Source organism: Rhinolophus sinicus, chromosome 9 (assembly GCF_057876585.1).
Source record: "Rhinolophus sinicus isolate RSI-liver-muscle chromosome 9, RSI-T2T, whole genome shotgun sequence".
Classification (NCBI taxonomy): Eukaryota; Metazoa; Chordata; class Mammalia; order Chiroptera; family Rhinolophidae; genus Rhinolophus; species Rhinolophus sinicus.
In genome coordinates, this window is record NC_142509.1 from 33750214 (window position 1) to 33768408 (window position 18195).

The 18195-nt window shown below is 36.5% G+C and overlaps 1 protein-coding gene across 4 annotated transcripts in view; it reads left to right on the forward strand.

The window, feature by feature from the left end:
* Positions 1-17066, forward strand: part of NAA25 (N-alpha-acetyltransferase 25, NatB auxiliary subunit) — a 57434-nt gene extending 40368 nt beyond the window's left edge. For all 4 annotated transcript variants that reach the window (XM_074321050.2, XM_019734078.3, XM_088801013.1 and 1 more), the window contains 7 exons: positions 1195-1438; positions 2767-2890; positions 3624-3689; positions 5043-5140; positions 6435-6545; positions 9750-9896; positions 13773-17066. In XM_074321050.2, the coding sequence (XP_074177151.1) occupies positions 1195-1438; positions 2767-2890; positions 3624-3689; positions 5043-5140; positions 6435-6545; positions 9750-9896; positions 13773-13895 (913 nt within the window). In that variant the 3' untranslated portion in view covers positions 13896-17066. The remainder of the gene's footprint in view (positions 1-1194; positions 1439-2766; positions 2891-3623; positions 3690-5042; positions 5141-6434; positions 6546-9749; positions 9897-13772) is intronic.
* Positions 17067-18195: the final 1129 nt, after the last annotated feature.

Sequence of the window (18195 nt, forward strand, 5' to 3'; positions counted from 1 at the left end):
TTGGACCTGATGGGTCCTGGAGAAACACACTGTTCCCCAATATTCCCCAATAAAAAAAAAAAAAAAGAAAGAAAAACCATATATTATTTAGTTTAGCAGATCTGCTTCTAGGAAAGTGGAACCTAAGGAAATAAGTGCCTAAGCATGCAGAAATATGTGTATGAGGTAGTTCTGAATATACTGTGATTTGGGGGTTGCCAAGACTACCATCAGTGATTTGCTAGCACTCGTGGGACTCAACGTATAGTTGCATTCACAGCTAAGGTTTATTATAACAAAAGGATATATAACAAGATCAGCAAGGGGAAGGCATACAGGTGGAGTCTGGAGAATCCCATGCACAGACTTCCAGTGCCCTCTCCCTCCTATGAGGGGCCATACCGAGCATGCTTCTTTCTCCAGCAGCGAAAAATTCAGTAATGTGTGTGCAGTGTTTCTGCTCAGGGAAGCCCGTTAGAGATTTGGTGCCAAAGGTGTTTTTCATCTGGCTACATAGGCATACTCTGTTTAGCATGTACCAACATTCCAGAATCCCAGAAGGAAAGCAGGTGTTCACTGTAAACCATAGGGTTTGTGCAAACAGTTTAGGCACTGTGAGCCACTCTTGTCATTTAGGGAATGGTTGGAGTGCCAAGTTCCCAGACATTAGCAAGGGCCAACCTTGCAAGCAGGTCCTTCTAAAGATAGTAGCCTCAGGCTTGCCGTGTGAACTTTTTCTTGCACACACTGTCATAAAAAATGCAGTTTGGAAAATAGTATAAATACCGTGAACCCATTTTATTTGTGTAAAATATTTATGTAAATATTTTAGGTGCATTTTTGGACATCTTTATTGCAAAAATCTGAAAGGCTCTATACAGGCTTGTTAATATTGTGGGTGCTTGGTTATCAGGGCATGTTTTCCTTCTAATTTTTACTTTTCTGTCATTTGATTTTTTTTTTTAATATCATGTATTTTATCATCAGAAAAATAAGTCTCACTTAAGGGAAAAATGACCTGTTAGGTAAGTTGTCATTCCCATTTTATGGATACCGAAATGGGGACTTTGGTGATTTTGGTTTGTCTAAGAGGAATCAGCTATTCAATGAAAGTTGGGACCATTCAAAGATGTCTTGTCTGATGAAAGTGAATTTTGAAAGATTCAAGGCAACACATGGAGTAAAAAGGTTGGTTTTGGGGTTTTTTTTTAAAAGGGATATTTCTGAAGAACATAAGAAACTTTCCCTGGAGGAGGAGACCATGTGGTTAAGAATCCGCTCCTTAACACTGAGGCTGATCAGTGGACTTCCTAGTCTTAACCACCCCGTGGAGCCAAAGAACTCAGAGAAGACCACTGAGAACGGCGTGTCCTCCCGGATTGATGTTCTTCGTTTGCTCCTTCAGCAGCTGGAGGTGGCCCTGGAGACAGGAAAGCGATTTATTGAGAAGGAAATTCAGGTATCATCATTATGTATTTACCATCGAAGTTGCAATAATCTATGACTGTCTTTTTAAAAATAGGAATTTTTTGGGGGGTGAATAATAAAGAATAGTGTTTTGTCCCAGTTTAGGGCATCTGTAGGAGAAAGGCAAATATTACAGACTCGGGGAATTGCAGGCTTCCTCAATATTCAAACTGTATAGTAAGGAAAAGCAAAATAGCTTTTTTTGTGATGGTAAATTTTTAATAGCTATCAACAAATTAATACAGTATTTCTATTTTTATCCTTAATGGTTTAGTTACTACAGGAGCCCATTTTAGCCATGGTTTCACTTTCCACAGTTACGTTTACCTGCAGCCAACCACAGCCCAAAAATGTTAAATGGAAAATTCCAGAAATAAGCAATTCATAAGCTTTAAATGGCTTGCTGTTCTGAGTAGCATGATGAAATGTCGCACTGTCCTGTTTCCTCCATGCAGTCCCTTCCTTCCTGAAGGTGAATTATCCCTTTCTCTGGCATTATCCACGCTGTGTACACTGCCTGCCCTTTAGTCACTCAGTGGCTGTCTTGGTTATCAGGGTATTGCGGTGCTTGTGTTCAAGTCACCCATATTTGACTTCATAAGGGCCCCAAAACACAAGAGTAGTGATGCCAGCAATTTGGATATGCCAAAAGGAAGCCATAAAGTGCTACCTTTAAGTAAAAGGGTGAAAGTTCTCGACTTAATAACAACAAATCACATGCTCGGGTTGCTCAGACCTACAGTAAGAACAAATCTTCTATCCACAAAAGCTGTGAAAAAGGAAAAAGAAATTTGTACAATTTTTCTGTCACACCTCATACTGCAAAAGTTATGGCCACAGTGTGTGATAAGTGCTTAGTTAAGATAGAAAAGGTATTAATTTGCGGGTGGAAGACATGAACAAAACACGTTCGCCGGCAACATTTTGCTCCAGAAAGCACTGAGCCTATAGGAGGACTTCAGCAGGGCGTCCCCTGACCTGAGTGACCACATTCACATAACTCTTATAGTACATTGTTATAATTGTTCTATTTTATTATTACTTATTGTTAATCTCTTACTGTTCCCAATTTATAAATTAAGCTTTATCCTAGGTTTGTATGTATAGGAAAAAACATAGTACATACAGGGTTTGGTACTGTCTGTGGTTTCAGGCATGCACTGGGGTCTTGAAATGTGTCCCCCACAGAAAAGGACAGTTTGCTAATTAGTGGTTTGTAACTTAATCACCAAGATAGATTTTTATCCAGTAGTTATAGTCCCTTGTTTTCTTATTTTGTATGAATTTAAAGGACATCACTTTTTTGTCTTTCTTTTCCAGTATCCTTTCCTTGGTCCTGTGACTACCAGAATGGCTGGATTCTTTAATTCTGGCTGTTCTCAGTGTCAGACCAGTTCTTTTTATCTTGTTAGTGATATTTATGAGCTGGATATCAATGGTTTAGGTAAGTGTACTTTAGCATGAGTGTATTTACCCTGTCTTTGTCATTGTAACATTGCACTTAGTAAATGCAACAAAATATCTATAACCCTGCTTATTTGGAAAAATTTGGAGGAGATGGTAGCTGTTCTGGAAATGTCTGGTGTAATATACAAGAAAGTACATTCACAGGTTACAAAGTCATGTTTTAGAAGCTTAAGTCTTTTTCATGCTTAAAATCTAGTTTGGTTCAAAAGTTGAAGAAATTCTTGGTTTGTTGAAATATTGTTGCATTTCAGATTTAGTTTTTTACTTAAAAATGAAGCCCTTTGTGGAGAGGAATTTCTGTTTGTTTGTTTGTTTGTTTATTTTTTATAAGCTCTCAAACAATGAGTCACAAATACCTTATAGACTGTGGCTTTTTTCTTCTTCTAAATCATGAGGTGTGTAGTAGTTCCTGTCATTTAGAGTATTTGAAACACATAGATTTCTAGTTCTAGAGAATTGTAGGTAGTGCTTTTGACAGAAGGTAATTAATACCTTTTTTCTTTTGCCCCCCTCTTTCCCTTTCTCTTTCCTTTTCTCCTGTCTTTTTCTTTTCCTTTTTTTCATCTTTCTCTCTGTCTCTCAGTAATAGAATTTAGGTGCTGATGGGTATTAAGAGAAAAGAAAATGTCTTTGCCTATGAGTTGCTTGCAGGTATTGATCTTGCTAAAAAAAAAAAAAAATGAACATTTTTCATTGTTTTTCAATTTTAGAGGATACAGTGGAGATCCAGGAGCGAGTAGAGAATAGTCTCAAGTCTTTACTAGAACAGTTAAAAGGTAAATGTTCTTAACTGTGGATTCCCATTTTGTAACTGATTAATAACAGCTCATTTTTAAAGTAGAAACTTGAAAGTAATGCATACTTTTGGTAGTTTTAAAGACTTGTTTTTAACTTTAAAAAGTTTTGGTTATAAAAGTAGTAGATATCTATTATAAAACAGTACACGAATGTGTATGGTCTTTGTGCCTTTCCTAGCCCCATTTCCCCAGAGATAAGAACTATAAACACTTTGGAGTCTGTACTCCTAAGATACCACCCAAACAGAGAGCCATGCGTGGAAATACATGGTAGTGATTGTTTTTAACATATGAAAAGGTATAATGCATGCTTTTCTGACTTTAGTTTTTAATTATGTTGGATATCTTACCACATCATTTATATACCGGGGGTGCCAAAAAAATGTATACACATTTTAAGAGATGTTATCTATGCTCAAGCAGTAGTTCGCCTTAATCAGAAGTGTCTGGACGCTGATGGTAACCACTTTGAGCACCTCTTGTAATTGCAGAAGTCAAATGTGACCTGTATTCATCTTTTGTTATTGGTATATATTAAATATTACAAGTAATACAGTTTTTTTCCTTTCTTAAAATGTGTATACATGTTTGGGGCACTTTCTGTGTATACTCCATTCGTTTTAATCGCTGCATAATATTCCATCATCTTGATATGAGTTTACCAAATTTATTTATGTATCCCCCATCGAATGCATATTATGCACTTGAGTTATTTGTAACAGTATTTATAACAGTATATTTATAATAATGCTGAAATGACATCTTGGGACATAAGTGTTTAGGTACTTATTTTCTTTCTATTAAATTCCTAGAAATGGAATTATTTGGTAAAAGGGTACACATAGGCATTTTAAATCTATTAGGGTCTTTCTTTTCAGGGAACTAAAAACAGTCTTATTTCATGGCCCAAATAAAGAACGAGAATTTTAAAATGATGATTATAAGAATTAAATGTGGTACTTGGTATGAAGGTGCATTTCTATCCTACACTTTAGTCTTTTAGTACTTAATGTCTCAAGTTCTTTTAAGTCATTCACTTGGAGTCTTAATTTTATTGTGCCAATTGCGTCTCTGTGGAAAGGCTTAGCTAGTGTTTAGACCCTAGAATATGTAATTAATAAAGCCACCTTTTATATTTTGAAGACAATAGAGCACTAGTCATGTGGCTTTTTAAAGAGCTTAAAATAGATATTCTTTGGTGTTTGGTTCATTGTGGGGGGAAAAGCTTTCTGGATTAAGCTTTTGTATTTGCTTGTTCTTGAGTAGATTGTGCATTGTGTTCCTAAAAATTGCGTTGAAACAAAACCTGAATAAATATTTTTCTGTTTTCAGATGTCTTCAGTAAATGTAAAGGTGACCTGTTAGAAGTTAAAGATGGTAACATGAAAACACACCCTACTCTTTTAGAAAATCTAGTCTTCTTTGTTGAGGTATGTTTAGTTCTCTTCCTGAAAAGCTCGATTTTCCTAAGTTGTATGCAGGATTAATTTTTCAAAAATGGCACCTTATACCTATAATCCCTCACCCCTGCCTTTAGTTAATTGAAAAACATTTCAAGTCGTTTTCTGAACCAACTCCTTCCAAGAATACCAAAAAGATTTTCATTCATAATGTTTAGGTAAAACTTCTTGAAATTTGCTTTCCTTATCTCTAAAGATTCCTCAGATTCATTCCAAATCTAGCTGTTTTATGTTTATTTTCCTTTTTGACTCTACTATTACGTAGTTTAAATTAATTCCCCCAGCTTCTTTTGTTTGTTGTCGCTGTTTACTACTTACTGAGATTCTGCATTATGAAGGAGACTCCAGGCGCTAATGTTGCAAAACTCTCCTCTTTTTTAACAGAGAGGAGGATCACAAACACTCATAATCCAGTATCTTTCCTTTGATTTCTAGCACATGTTTGTTTACTTTTTTTTTCCCACTGTGTTCTCTTTTAGGGAGTTTTTTGTTTTGTTTCGTTTTGTTTTTTAAGGGGGGCACAGCTCACAGTGGCCTATGCAGGAATCAAACCGGCAACCTTGGTATTACTAGCACTACGCTTCACCAACTGAGCTAACTGGCCACCCTGTTTGTTTACTTTTCTTCTCTTACTAGTCTGTAAACTTCCTGAGGGTAGTGTTCTCTGTTCTGGTGACTGGCATATTATAAGTGCCTAAGATACATTTAATGAATGAATGAGTGATAATTGCACGTATATGTACATGTACACACCGGAGCATAGGAGAAGACGTGTAAAAACCTAACTTAATACAAAGGAGGACATGTGCCAACCAACTGGGGAGGTTTCTCCAGATATATTTAAGTTAAGGTTTGCAGGTAAGGCAGTATCTTTCCTGGCTAGAGAGGTGGGTGGTAAAAGGCATATTGTAATGAACCTTTGGATTCTATATCTAGGAATTTGGACTTGTCACTTGAGTGAAAAGGATGTTAGATTCCCACTTCCTACAGGGAAGGGAAAGGAAACTGGATCAAGTGGTTTAGAGGTGGGAGAGCGAGAAGAAAGGATCAAGATTTGAGCTGTTCCGGTATTCTAAGCAGGAGATGATGAAGGCCTGAATCAATTTGGTGATCATAGAAACTGGAGAGTGGAGAGTTGGGGGAAAAATTGAAGAGATTTGTGTAGAACTGTCAATTTCTTTGTTTAATCCATTACATTTAACTGTTTCAGATAGATACCTTGAGTGTAATCCTTATTCTTGATTTGTAACTTTTCCTCTTTCAGACTATTTCTATTATCCTTTGGGTGTCCAGTTACTGTGAGAGTGTCCTGCGACCATACAAATTAAATTTACAGAAAAAGAAAAAGAAGAAAAAAGAAACCAGCATCATCATGGTAATAACAGAGTAAACACAAGTAATAACCTGACTGCATATTGCTTTTTTTTTTTTCCAGTTTTCCTGCATGTTGTACAGATCTTAGGATCCTATATTCATTTATTTTCTCTCCTTAACATTTCCTTTTTTTTTTTTTAAATTATATACCTACAGGAAAGCTGAAAGACTAGTTAGTATAAGACACCCAAATATCCTTATCTAGAATCACCACTTGTTAACAATTTGCCATATTTGCTTTCTCTCTCTCGCTCCCCCCTCATTCCATTCATTCATTCATCCCCCACCCCCTGCTTGCTGAGCCATTTGAAAGAAAAATATGACTTTGTGATACTTAACATACCAGGATAGAACAAGGGCAGTCTCTTACAAAACCACAATACTCAAGAAATATAGAACAAGACCTGTCTCTTACAAAGCCATAATACTCAAGAAATGTTCACACTCAAGAAATTTAGTAATGATACAATAATTAATGTCCTTTATAGCCTTTTCAAAAGACTAGAATCCTACTAAGGATCTAGTAGGATTTTTAGTTATTTCGCTTTACCGTCTTTTAATCTTCCTTAGCCTTTCATTTTGTCTTTACTGTTGAAGAGTCTAGGTAGGATTTTGGTAGAATGTCCCACAATCTGGATTTGGCTAATTGTTTCTTCAGATTTAGATTAAACATAGGTGCTGTATCCTTTTTAGCAAATTAAATCAGGAAGCACGGATGTTGTGATGTCCCATTATTGGTGATTTCAGTATTAATTATTTGATAAAGGAAGTGTCTACTGGATATCGTTATTGTAAAGGTGCCTTTTTTCTCCCTGTAATTAATAAGTAATCTATGGGATGAGGCTTTAAGACTGAATATCCTATTTCCCACCAGCCTTTCACCCATTGGTTTCAGCATCCATTGTTAATCTAACTTGCACGAATCATTATTACATTGATGGTTCCACAATGGTGATTTAAAAAAAATTCTTTCAATCTACTATCTTTATTAGCTGGCATTATGCCATAAAATAGAGCTGTCCCACCTCCATTCTTATATATATTTGTATGTGTATTTTTAACATCACTGTCTATTTGTGTATCACTGTGAACTCATTCTTTTCTAAATTTACCTTACAATCCATTACCATTATTTTCTTTTGGACGTTCAAATTTGGCTAATGGGAGTCACTTTAAGTGGGTTCATGTCTTTGAGCATGTCCTCTTCAGTTTTTGAACCCTTACTTTTTGAAACAGCAAACATCCTCTCAGCACTTTGTACTTTTCCGTTGAACTGACATCAGATGTTTTTTCAAGGAACCCTGGTTCCTTTATGGGGAATGGTATTTCAAAACCAAGATCTAGGTGTTAGGTGTACTAATTACTATTGGGGTTTCATTGCTTCTAGTTTATGGCAATGGAGAGAGACAGGAAGTTTATTACACACACAAACATGCAGAGTTTTAAATAATTCCTACGAACAACCTCCAGCTTCCGTCCAACATCACTGTTCTTTCTTTTATTCCTTCCCTCATTCCATATTTGTAGCTTCATGTTCGCAAAGTGAGAACCCTGGTTCCCAAAAGCATCAGTATATTTGTTCACTTGCTGTTTTACAATAAATAACAAGTAATTTTGGAATTAGTACATGAGTTCCACTACTAGTTCCAGTAACAAATCCACTAAGTAAAGTTAACATTTCTTGCAGTTCTTTTTTGTCCTTAGAATATGTTGCAGTGAATGAATGTGGACAGTTGAGGACTCTGTAAAAGCACTGGAATTAAAAACAGATTATGTTATTGGTGGGATGTAAATAAAGTTCATTTATATCTGTTTATATTTAATTTTGGAGTTTCTTCCCATCTTTAAATTTTTGAATGTGTAAAACATTAACATAATGTGTATCTTTTTTTAAAAAGCAAAGTTATTTAGGAGTCATTCTGCACATGACATGCTCTTTTATTAATGTTTGAATTTATCCTATCATTATTAATGGGAGATTTTTGTTTACTGTAGCAATATAGTAGCCACTGTCACTTGAAAATGTTGATGATTTTAGTAGTAATAAGGATTTCATGCACAGTTCACTAAGAATTCAGGAATAACAAATTCAGGAATTGTTTAGGTTTGACACCATGCTTGGTGTTACCATTCATTGAGAAACAAAGTATACTTAGGTTTGGATGAGGAGCTAAATGAAGGAAGCTTCTCTCCTTCACTTTGTTAGTTTAACAGATCGGAAGTGCAAACTTTAAAAGTATAGATCAGAGTTGCTGTTCCTCTCTTCTAATGAAAGCCTACATTCCTAGAACTTGTTAGATAGCTGTTTGATATTTGGGTTTTGTAGTTGTTGCTTTTCTAATTTCCAAAAATGAAAATAGCTTTGCTATTTTTTTGATTATCAAAGTAACCTATAGGTGTGAATAAAGTAAAGGTCACCCATATTCCCACCGACCAGTGACAGCCACTGCAAACAACCCAGAATCATGCTCCGTAGAAGGTTCTGCAGCTTGCCTATTTCTTTGTTTTTGTTTTCATTTAACAGGATATCTTGGACATCTCATTTCAGTAAATGTGTGTGTGTGTGTGTGTGTGTGTGTGTGTGTGTGTGTGTGTATCTCATTACTTTTAATGGTTACATACCATTCTGTTGTGTTAATCTATCTTAGACTACTTTCCTTCTTTGGCAGTTTATATACCACTACCATCTGGGTTTAATGTAAGTTTATAATATACTCTAATATCTATTAGGGCAAATTCCCCTTAACTACTTTTTTATAGCATTTTCTTAGCTATTGTTACCCATTATTTTTTCGATTAGAACTTAAAATACTGTTTCTGTTATTAACCTCAGAGGAAATCTCAAAGACATAAAGAGAAGATATGAGATCTTAGTTCCTCTCACCTCCTTTAGTGTTCCAGGACATTCTCAGCCCAAAGTTGAGTAATGACCAACTAAGATATTTTTCTATTGGAATTTCATCTCCAGTTCTCCAGGGTGAACAAAATTTCATTTTAAAAAATGCTTTAAGTCATCATTGCTGAGTTAGCATTATTTGGTGACATTTAAATTTACCATAGTTTGAGAGACTGTGTTGACATCCAGAGCTCTGTTACTGTTAATAGCATTAAGTAATGCCTAGTATAAAATTAGCATAGTTTATATGATGTAAGCATGGGAAATATGTTTGGTAATCTTTCAACTTTTTAAAAATCTTTTTTCCAGCCACCTGTCTTTACCAGTTTCCAAGACTATGTTACTGGGCTTCAGACTTTAATTTCCAATGTCGTGGATCATATTAAAGGGCTTGAGACACATCTAATTGCACTTAAACTTGAAGAACTTATTTTAGAAGACACTTCTCTCTCACTGGTAAGAATGTAGGCAATCAGCAATAAGATACATAGATATTCAAATATCCTTATCTTTATCACAAGGACACATTAATTTTCAATTCATTCTCCCCTTATAGGAATTGTGATTAGAAGGTGCCTGCAGTAGTAGTTTGTTGTGTTGGTGGTGGGTTCCCTTCCTCCTTTCTTTCTGTGTATTGTGGGGGTTGTTCTTTTACTATGAAAACTAACAACGAATTGGCAGGAATAGAATGAGTACTGTCCCTGTTTTGAGCACCAGAGGAAACCAGCCATGTTTTTGCAATCCAGGGACAATCTCCTTGAGTGAGAACTTACTTGCTGCTGGGTTGGCTGGCTTCTTTACCACTCTAGCAGTTATCACCTGAAAAAGGAAAGATGCTGGACATCAGAAATAATTGTGTCAGTAGTAATTAGGCTAGAGCAAGTCAGCCAAAAAAGGAATGGAGCCAAGTCTGGAATCAAAGGTAGCAGTCATCCGATTTCTCTTGGTAATTATTTTAGGCCAGTCTCTTAAAATGCTGTTAGCAAAAATCCCCGTAAAGTCTGTGTGTAACATGTGAATTCTTTTAAAAAATTAAATAAATAAAAGCTTTCAGTCTGAAATAGCTGAAGGTTTAGTGGTGTCAGGTGAGTTAACATTCACCCTCCTGGAGCAGGTGTAGGATTTTGATAGAGGCCAGAAGGGCAGTGGTCGCACTACCCATTTCTATCTAGTTGCTCCAGTGATGAAAGTCCGATTGTGAAGAATGCTTCCCTTGAGTGTGTGTCCTAAGCTTCTGCTGATGAGAGAACTCGTCCAGTAATCTGAGGGCAGCCATCATTCTTGCCCCAGACTTGCCCAGGGAAGGAAAAGAAGGGAATCTTGCTTGGCACACCAGCTGTAAAAAATTGCAAACCCCTCTTTTGTAAAGTTTCAACACGCTAGAGCTTTCAGCGAGGGGCTTACTGGGGGAAGGGGCTCAGAGCATTTAACATTTCCAAAGTCTGGATAAAGGAAGCAGACATGTGTTGAGATGGGAAACTAGAAGTTTAATTCTAGCCAGGTAAGCTGTATATTCAACGGCTTTCCTATGTATATCAGAATGAATTATAGACTTCAGTGGTGATTAGAAGTACTCGTTGATGCATTATTTAATTCTTTAGTATTTTTGTCTTCCTTTTTTTTTAAGCCTTACTTTATTTTGAAAAGTAAAATATGCACATGGTAAAAAAACAAATTCAAACTGTAAAGAAAGACAATATAGTGAAGTGTCTTCCTCCCATTCTAACCTGTTCCTTAGTTCCCTTTCCCAGAAGGAACCACAATTATCAGTAGTTTCTTATGCACTCTTCCTGAGTTAGGTAACCCATCTACAAGCATATTAAGTCTATTTCCCTCCTTCTCCCATGTTCTCACCATTAAATATGAATGATAGCATCCTATACACATTGTTTTGTCTCTTGCTTTTTGTACTTGGTCTCTAGGGGACCATTATATATGAGTAATTATCTACTTTATTCTTTTTAACCGCTCTGTAGTATTTCATCATTTCTTTACATGGAAATGTTTGTTACAAGAGAATTAGAAAATAGAGACTAGCATCTCCCAGTTCCCAGCCTCACTTCAGTCCCAGTCCCACCATCCAGAACCATTCCCATCTTTCCCCCTTCCCTGTATCGCATTTGTATCTGCCATTAGCTTTTTTTTATGACTTCCGGGTACTTGTGAATCCAGTAAAGGCCTAGTAATTGAATCCTAGAAAAATAAGGTACATCCTGGGTAGGATTCTTGCCTTCTACCTCCACTTGAATGGAGAGACACTTGTTGGTCTTTTTGGAACACCTTTACACATATAAAGAATTCTGATCATTTGTGGTAATAGATTTGGAGCTGTTTAACTTTCTGCTTTTTAGAACAAATCTAAACTTATTCTTTATTCTGAACTCATGCCCTTTCATGAATACTATAGAAAAATGAAAACTCAAAATTATAGTACCTATTCTTAAAAAAAAGACCAAAAAAATCTTGAGGGTTGCAGACTTGAACGAATGTCACATGGCTTCATGTGGTTGAGCTTTGCTGGGTATCTTTGAGATTTTTACTAAGTACATACAAATTTATTGAGCTTGCTGTTGTTGGGCTTGTAGAAATGTAATGACCAAAAAGACCTGGCTGTAGAGAGATGCATAAAAATTAGTTTAAGTTGGAGATACAATGTAGGCACAAAAATCTGAGCTAGTCAAAATGAGTCACTGGAGAAGGGACATTTGAGGATTAGTACGTTCTCACCGGGCAGACAGGAATGGATGGAAGGAATTGCGAGCAGGAGGCAAACAAAAGCACAGAGGCAGGAAAGTGAATTGTGTGAGGCACCATTGGTCTGTTGGCAGAGCCCAGAACACGTGGTATGTGGGAAAGACTGTGGTGTGAGGGTGACAGGCACACCAGCCCTGCTGTAGTGACTGTGAATAGTTGTTCAAAGATTTATCTGCCTCCTGAAATGGGGAGTAAGATTTCTCTTTTTGAGTGTTCTAGAAGTTACCCTTAACTTTGGGCTACTCTCTAGATTTTCCAAGCCCTGAGTCTCCTCTTTTTTTTTTTTTTAGCCAGTCAAATTTAGCAGTGGGGGGTTGTATGCCAACTTTAGTGACACTAGCGTTAATAAGTTCTGATAACCCACCACCATCGGACCAGCCGAGTCTCCTCTTTTGACCTTGGAAAAGTTGCTAAACTTTGGGTCTCAATTTTTAAATAACTGTTTAGTATTCAAAATATGAATGCACCACAGCCATTGGACATTTTAGGTTGTTTCTATAATTTACTTTCTCATACAGTACTGAATGAAATGTATTTGTACATACTTTCTTATACACACTTGTATTTCTAAGGTAGGTTAGCTCTCAAGTAGTAGTATTGTTGGGTCCTAAGATGTGCTTACCTGATTGCTTCTGGGCTTTGCAATACTGCCAACCTCATGTAAACCTAACCAGTTCTCAGCCAGCCTCATTTCTGGGTTTGAACACTCCATCCCTTTTATTTTTTGTGGTGTCTATCCCAGGTCAAATGAGCAGCAAATAGTGTAGGCTTAGGAAAACTTTGTGTGTTTTTTTAAAGTTAATACCGTGTTTCCCTGAAAATATGACCTAGCCAGACCATCAGCTCTAATGCATCTTTTGGAGTAAAAATTAATATAAGATCTGGTATTACATTATATTATACCTGGTCTTATATAAGACTGAGTCTTATAGTAAAATAAGACCAGGTCTTATATTAATTTTTACTCAAAAAGAGACATTACAGCTGATGGTCCGGCTAGGTCTTATTTTCAGGGAAACATGGTAGTTGTTTGGCCTCCGGAGCCCAGGGACTTTTCAATATGGAGGGAGACCTGTCAATATTGTAACTAAACAAGATGATACTGGTAAATTTGATGTCTTTAAAAAGTGGCTGTGATGAATGTCCAAATTAATAAATTTCTGCTTTTTTTCCTAATGAAACTAATAATCAGAAATCTCATTTTTTCACTTTCTACAGCTCATAATAGTGATTTTATGTCCAAACTATTTAGTAATAATTTTCTACTTTTTTTCTTGATCAAAACTATTAATACTAACCAGAAATGTCAGTTTTTTGGCTTTATATGACATAATAAAGGTTACTTGAAAGAATAATGATGCTAAAGCAATAGGGTATTAGTGAAAAATGATGTGGAAAAATACACATCTGTGATGGCTTGAGCCTTCTATGCATTTTATGAAATTGAAAATGATCCAGTCTATTCTGATGGAGCTTGCAATGAGACCAAAGGTAATGGTAATTTCAGTTTATATCTGAGGAGCTGTATCCGGGGGAATGCTTTCTGAGCAGGACCACTAATTCTTGTCTCCTTTGTAGGAAGAGAGAAAATTTTCAAAGACTGTGCAAGGGAAGGTGCAGAACAGTTATCTGCACTCACTTCTGGAAATTGGGGAGCTGCTGAAAAAAAGACTTGAGACCACAAAGAAACTGAAAATTTAAGGAAGTGTGAACCACAGGCACTGAGACTCTATAGCAGAAAATGACATCATCTTCCCAGGCAAAATCTACATCTGGTTGACCATCATTTTAATCCAGAACTTCCTCATAAAATGCATGAAGGACTTTGATCGTGAATTAATTTTTTAGGTATTAAATGTATACAACTGATTAAATTATTGTATATAAACCAGAAGCAGGACCCTCATCTGGGTTTGACCACTTTTTATACATGTTCATATGCATATGGCAGCCACAAGAGAACCCCCCTTTTCTTCTTCCCTTCTATCACCAGAATCATCTGGTGTGGGGAGGGTCCTATAAAAGCAGCAATAGAAATTAAGCATAAAGCATCAACCTCAGAGCAGCTGACTGGCCCTACCATTATAGCAGTGGACATTTTGGTCTGGTCCTGAGCCTTAGGAAGCAAAAAGGAGAAGTAGAGGGGACCATGACTGGAAGCAGGCCCTCTTCACATCAGCAGTTTAGTTTCGTGGCTTCAGTTGCTTGACTCCCACAGAACCCAAGGCAGGTATCCAAAGGGCCTTAGATACAATTTGGCGTAAGCACCTGCTGCTGAAGGGCACCACTCACGACCACAGGTGCTCATGTTGTGGCTTCATAGTTCCCTTAGCCCCTTCTGAGCCCTGTACGAGTTCCAGCCCAGATAGGCTTCTGTTAACTCACAGCTGTTAGGAGGGAAAAGCAGTGCAGACCACTTACAAGCCTGCTGAGGACTAGCTTGCTGTCTTTCATCCATTTGGGAAAGATGGGAATCACTTTCAAAGAAGAGAGGTGTACATAATTTATGCAGGAAAGTCTAATACCAATGTCATTGGTTTTGTGAGATATATATATATGTATATGCTTTTACATATATATGTATATTTTCAAGCATATATGTGTATATATATACATATATGCTTGAAAATAAAGATAATACTGTAGTGTTTTTTTTAAGCGGGGGGGTTGGGAAGGAAGGAAGAATGTATATTACAGACTTAAGGTAGGTTTTAAGTTTTAGGCAGGCAAAAGAAATGTTATCCATTGGGTTGGAGGATCAGTTTACTTTCTTCAAACTTGAGAATTTCACCAGATTGGTGTTTACATTGTTCACCTGGAGCTCCCCAAGACTATACAGCTTCAGAGGTAGGTCTGACAGAAGAGAAACATTGCTCTTGAAAATGTTACAGTTTATACAATTGCTTTGGCAACCTTTTTTTGTGTTTGAATCTGTGCTTGTTTTTCGTCTTTGTTACCCAAATACTGTTAAACTTAGTGATTTTATAAGAGCAAAGAAATTAATTTGATCAGGAAATTCAAGCATCTGGTGGAGGATTGGTCTTGAAGACCTAAAAGGTCCTTTCTAACTCACTTCTCCAGTGAAATGTGATACTTTTTTCTTTCAACAGCAACCAAAAGAGAGCTTGGAAAGTCTCTATGCAAAGCAATTGCATTTTGTCTCCTCATCTTGACTTTCTTAGACTCAACAGTTTGATAGGGTGATTAATAGCTTGAAACATCCAAGGAAATTTTTTAGAAAATTACTACATTACCTGTTCAAAATAAGACTTGTTGGAAATCCTAGTCCATCAAGTAATTTCAAAAAATTATTTTTGAAGTAAATTGGTAGCCACAGCTGTCACACCCCATCCCAAAAGGAAGAACTGATGAACAAGATGAACTGAAAATTCTGATTGATTCCAAGTGACATCATAATTTTGTAAAACTGTGGCGTACATGGAATCTTGTGTATTTATGGGGGTGGGGGTATATGTGTATGGCATGTGTTGTTGAAATAATGTGTTTTTGAATGTCCAAAAATACTGTACATAGACATAGAAATGCTCTTTGAAACAAGTCTATCATTTGACCATGATCAATCTAGCGTATATGTGCGTGCTCAGTGGCTGGCCTTGGTCCGCATGGACAGGGCGTGACTCCGGTGGTCTACCTACCTAGTCTCTTGCCCAGGGCCATCTGGCACCTCTACTAAGAACTCAAAAGGTGGGTGTTAGTGACAATGTTACATCGAGGTTATGCTTCCTTTGTTACTTGCTGATTTTCCTACTAAATGTAGCATTTCAATTAGATCCAACCTCTTATGTTTTGAGAAAATTGTAAAAAGAATGAAATTATGCAGAAATAGCCAATATCTTTTATTGATCTGTTCTTTTGGAAACTGTCATGCACTATAAATTGTGTACAGTTACAAATATATATATATATTCTTACATGAGTAAAAAGCACCCTCTCCAGCAATCGTATGTCATTGGTATTTGAAGAGAATTCCCAAATAACCCATTGCTGCTGCTGCTGTTTTTGGTTTGTGTGGGTTTTTTGTTGTTTTTGTGTGGTAAATTGCTATTTAAAAAAAAAAAAAAAAAAAAAAGGAAAGGAGAAAAACACGACTACTGTTTACAGACTGAAAAATTACTGCTTTTTATACTACTGAGATCCTAAGTTAAGACTCTCCAAAGCAAACATTTGGTTTAAATCATTTATCTGATGTGGATAAAAGGTAGAGAAATTTTTAGTGTTCTCCACATAATGAAAAATGTACAAATGCCTAGTTGTGTTGCCCATCAATTTTGTATATTTTCATAATTTTAATTGTTTAAAATTGCATTATATTTTGCAATCACTATGTTCAATCTGGATTTGTCTTTCATTTTAACTTTTAATATAAAAAGGGGTTTCAGTGTTATCTACAGCCTTGTTGTTGAAACTTCCTACTTATTTGATGTGATTTATTAAATTGGGAAGTACATATTCTTCCTTCTTCAGAATTAAGCATAGCAAATATACTTTAAACTGGATGGGTTAATTTATATAAACACTTTTATTTTAAGTTGGCATTTCTGCCTGGTTCATTTTTGTTCAGATTTCTAGAAGCCACCTTTTAAATGGTATAATTCATCTCAATTTTGTATTGAGTGTTACATTCCTCAGCAATAGTATTTGTGAATTTAAAATTTACATTCCAAGGCCATTAGACTTTTTGTTTAAAACTAGTACCTTGCATGCTAGCATTAATTCAAGATATATGTAATGAGTACTTATTTACTATGTGCAAGATTCTATTTTAGACTCTCCTGATATAATGGTAAATGAGACCATATCCTAGTTAGTGGCTGAGGTGGAGAATGTGACAATAAAAATATTAGTTTGTAATTAAGTCCTGTTTAATATATCAGGGTATGTCATAAGCTGGGTCATGACAGGACCCATTGAGTGGTGCCATCTGACCTGAATGAGGGAGAGTTGGCCATGGAAAAAGGAACGGAGTCCAAAGGCCCCCAGGCAGGAAACAGCTAAGTATGTTCCTATGACTGAAATATAAAAGGCTCAAGCAGCTGGGACTTAACACGTTGCGTACCGCGGGATTTAAATCCCTCGTGAAGATTCTCGTGATCAGTACGCAACGTGTTAATGAAAGGAGTGGAAAGGGGTAGGGATTGAGATAGAAGTGTGGGGATCACAGCAATAAGGATTTGTTGCCAAGGTAAGGAATGAGATTTCTAGATTTAGTGGGAAGTGGAGGATTTCAGACAGTCTGATGATTTATCTGAGTATGTGAACTCACAGGCTGATGAGATCAAAAGTTTATTCAGACACACTGACAACAGTGGAAAGAAGAGATGTTTGTTTTTCCTCTCCTAGTTTCCTTTCTGTTCTGTGATACTGTGTTTCCCTGAAAATCAGATTGGGTCTTATACTGATTTTTGCTCCAAAAGACTCATTAGGGCTTATGTTCAGGGGAAGTCATCCTGAAAAATCATGGTAGAGCATATTTTCCAGTTAGGTCTTATTTTTGGGGAAACATGGTAGATACTAAGTGCTCTTATTTGAGCCCTGAAAAAAGTCATTTTACCTGCTTCCATCCCAATGGTCTGTTTTCCTTTAGCAAAAGTTGGGTATCTGGATATACTTTACTGCCATTTTTAACTTTTTCCCCCAGATGGGCTCAGGGTTATACTTTTTCATGTTCCCTGTTTTTTAGATGCTGCCACTGCCTTGATGCAGACATGTATTTCATACAAGTCAAGGGTAAGCAACTGTTGTATCAAATGCTTATAAAAATGATTTGTGGGTTACCTAATTTATGCTTGAGCACAGAGCTTTTTTACAACCTCCAGTGTCTACATATTCCAGTAAAAGTGGGTCCCAGATAATGTACTATTTTACATGAGAAAAGTAGTTGTTGCATACAAGGTTACTTAAGACCATCCAATGAGTTAAGGGTTGAGTAAGAATCAAACTTAAGTATTGATGAAATGAGCTAAAATCCAGACACAACCCC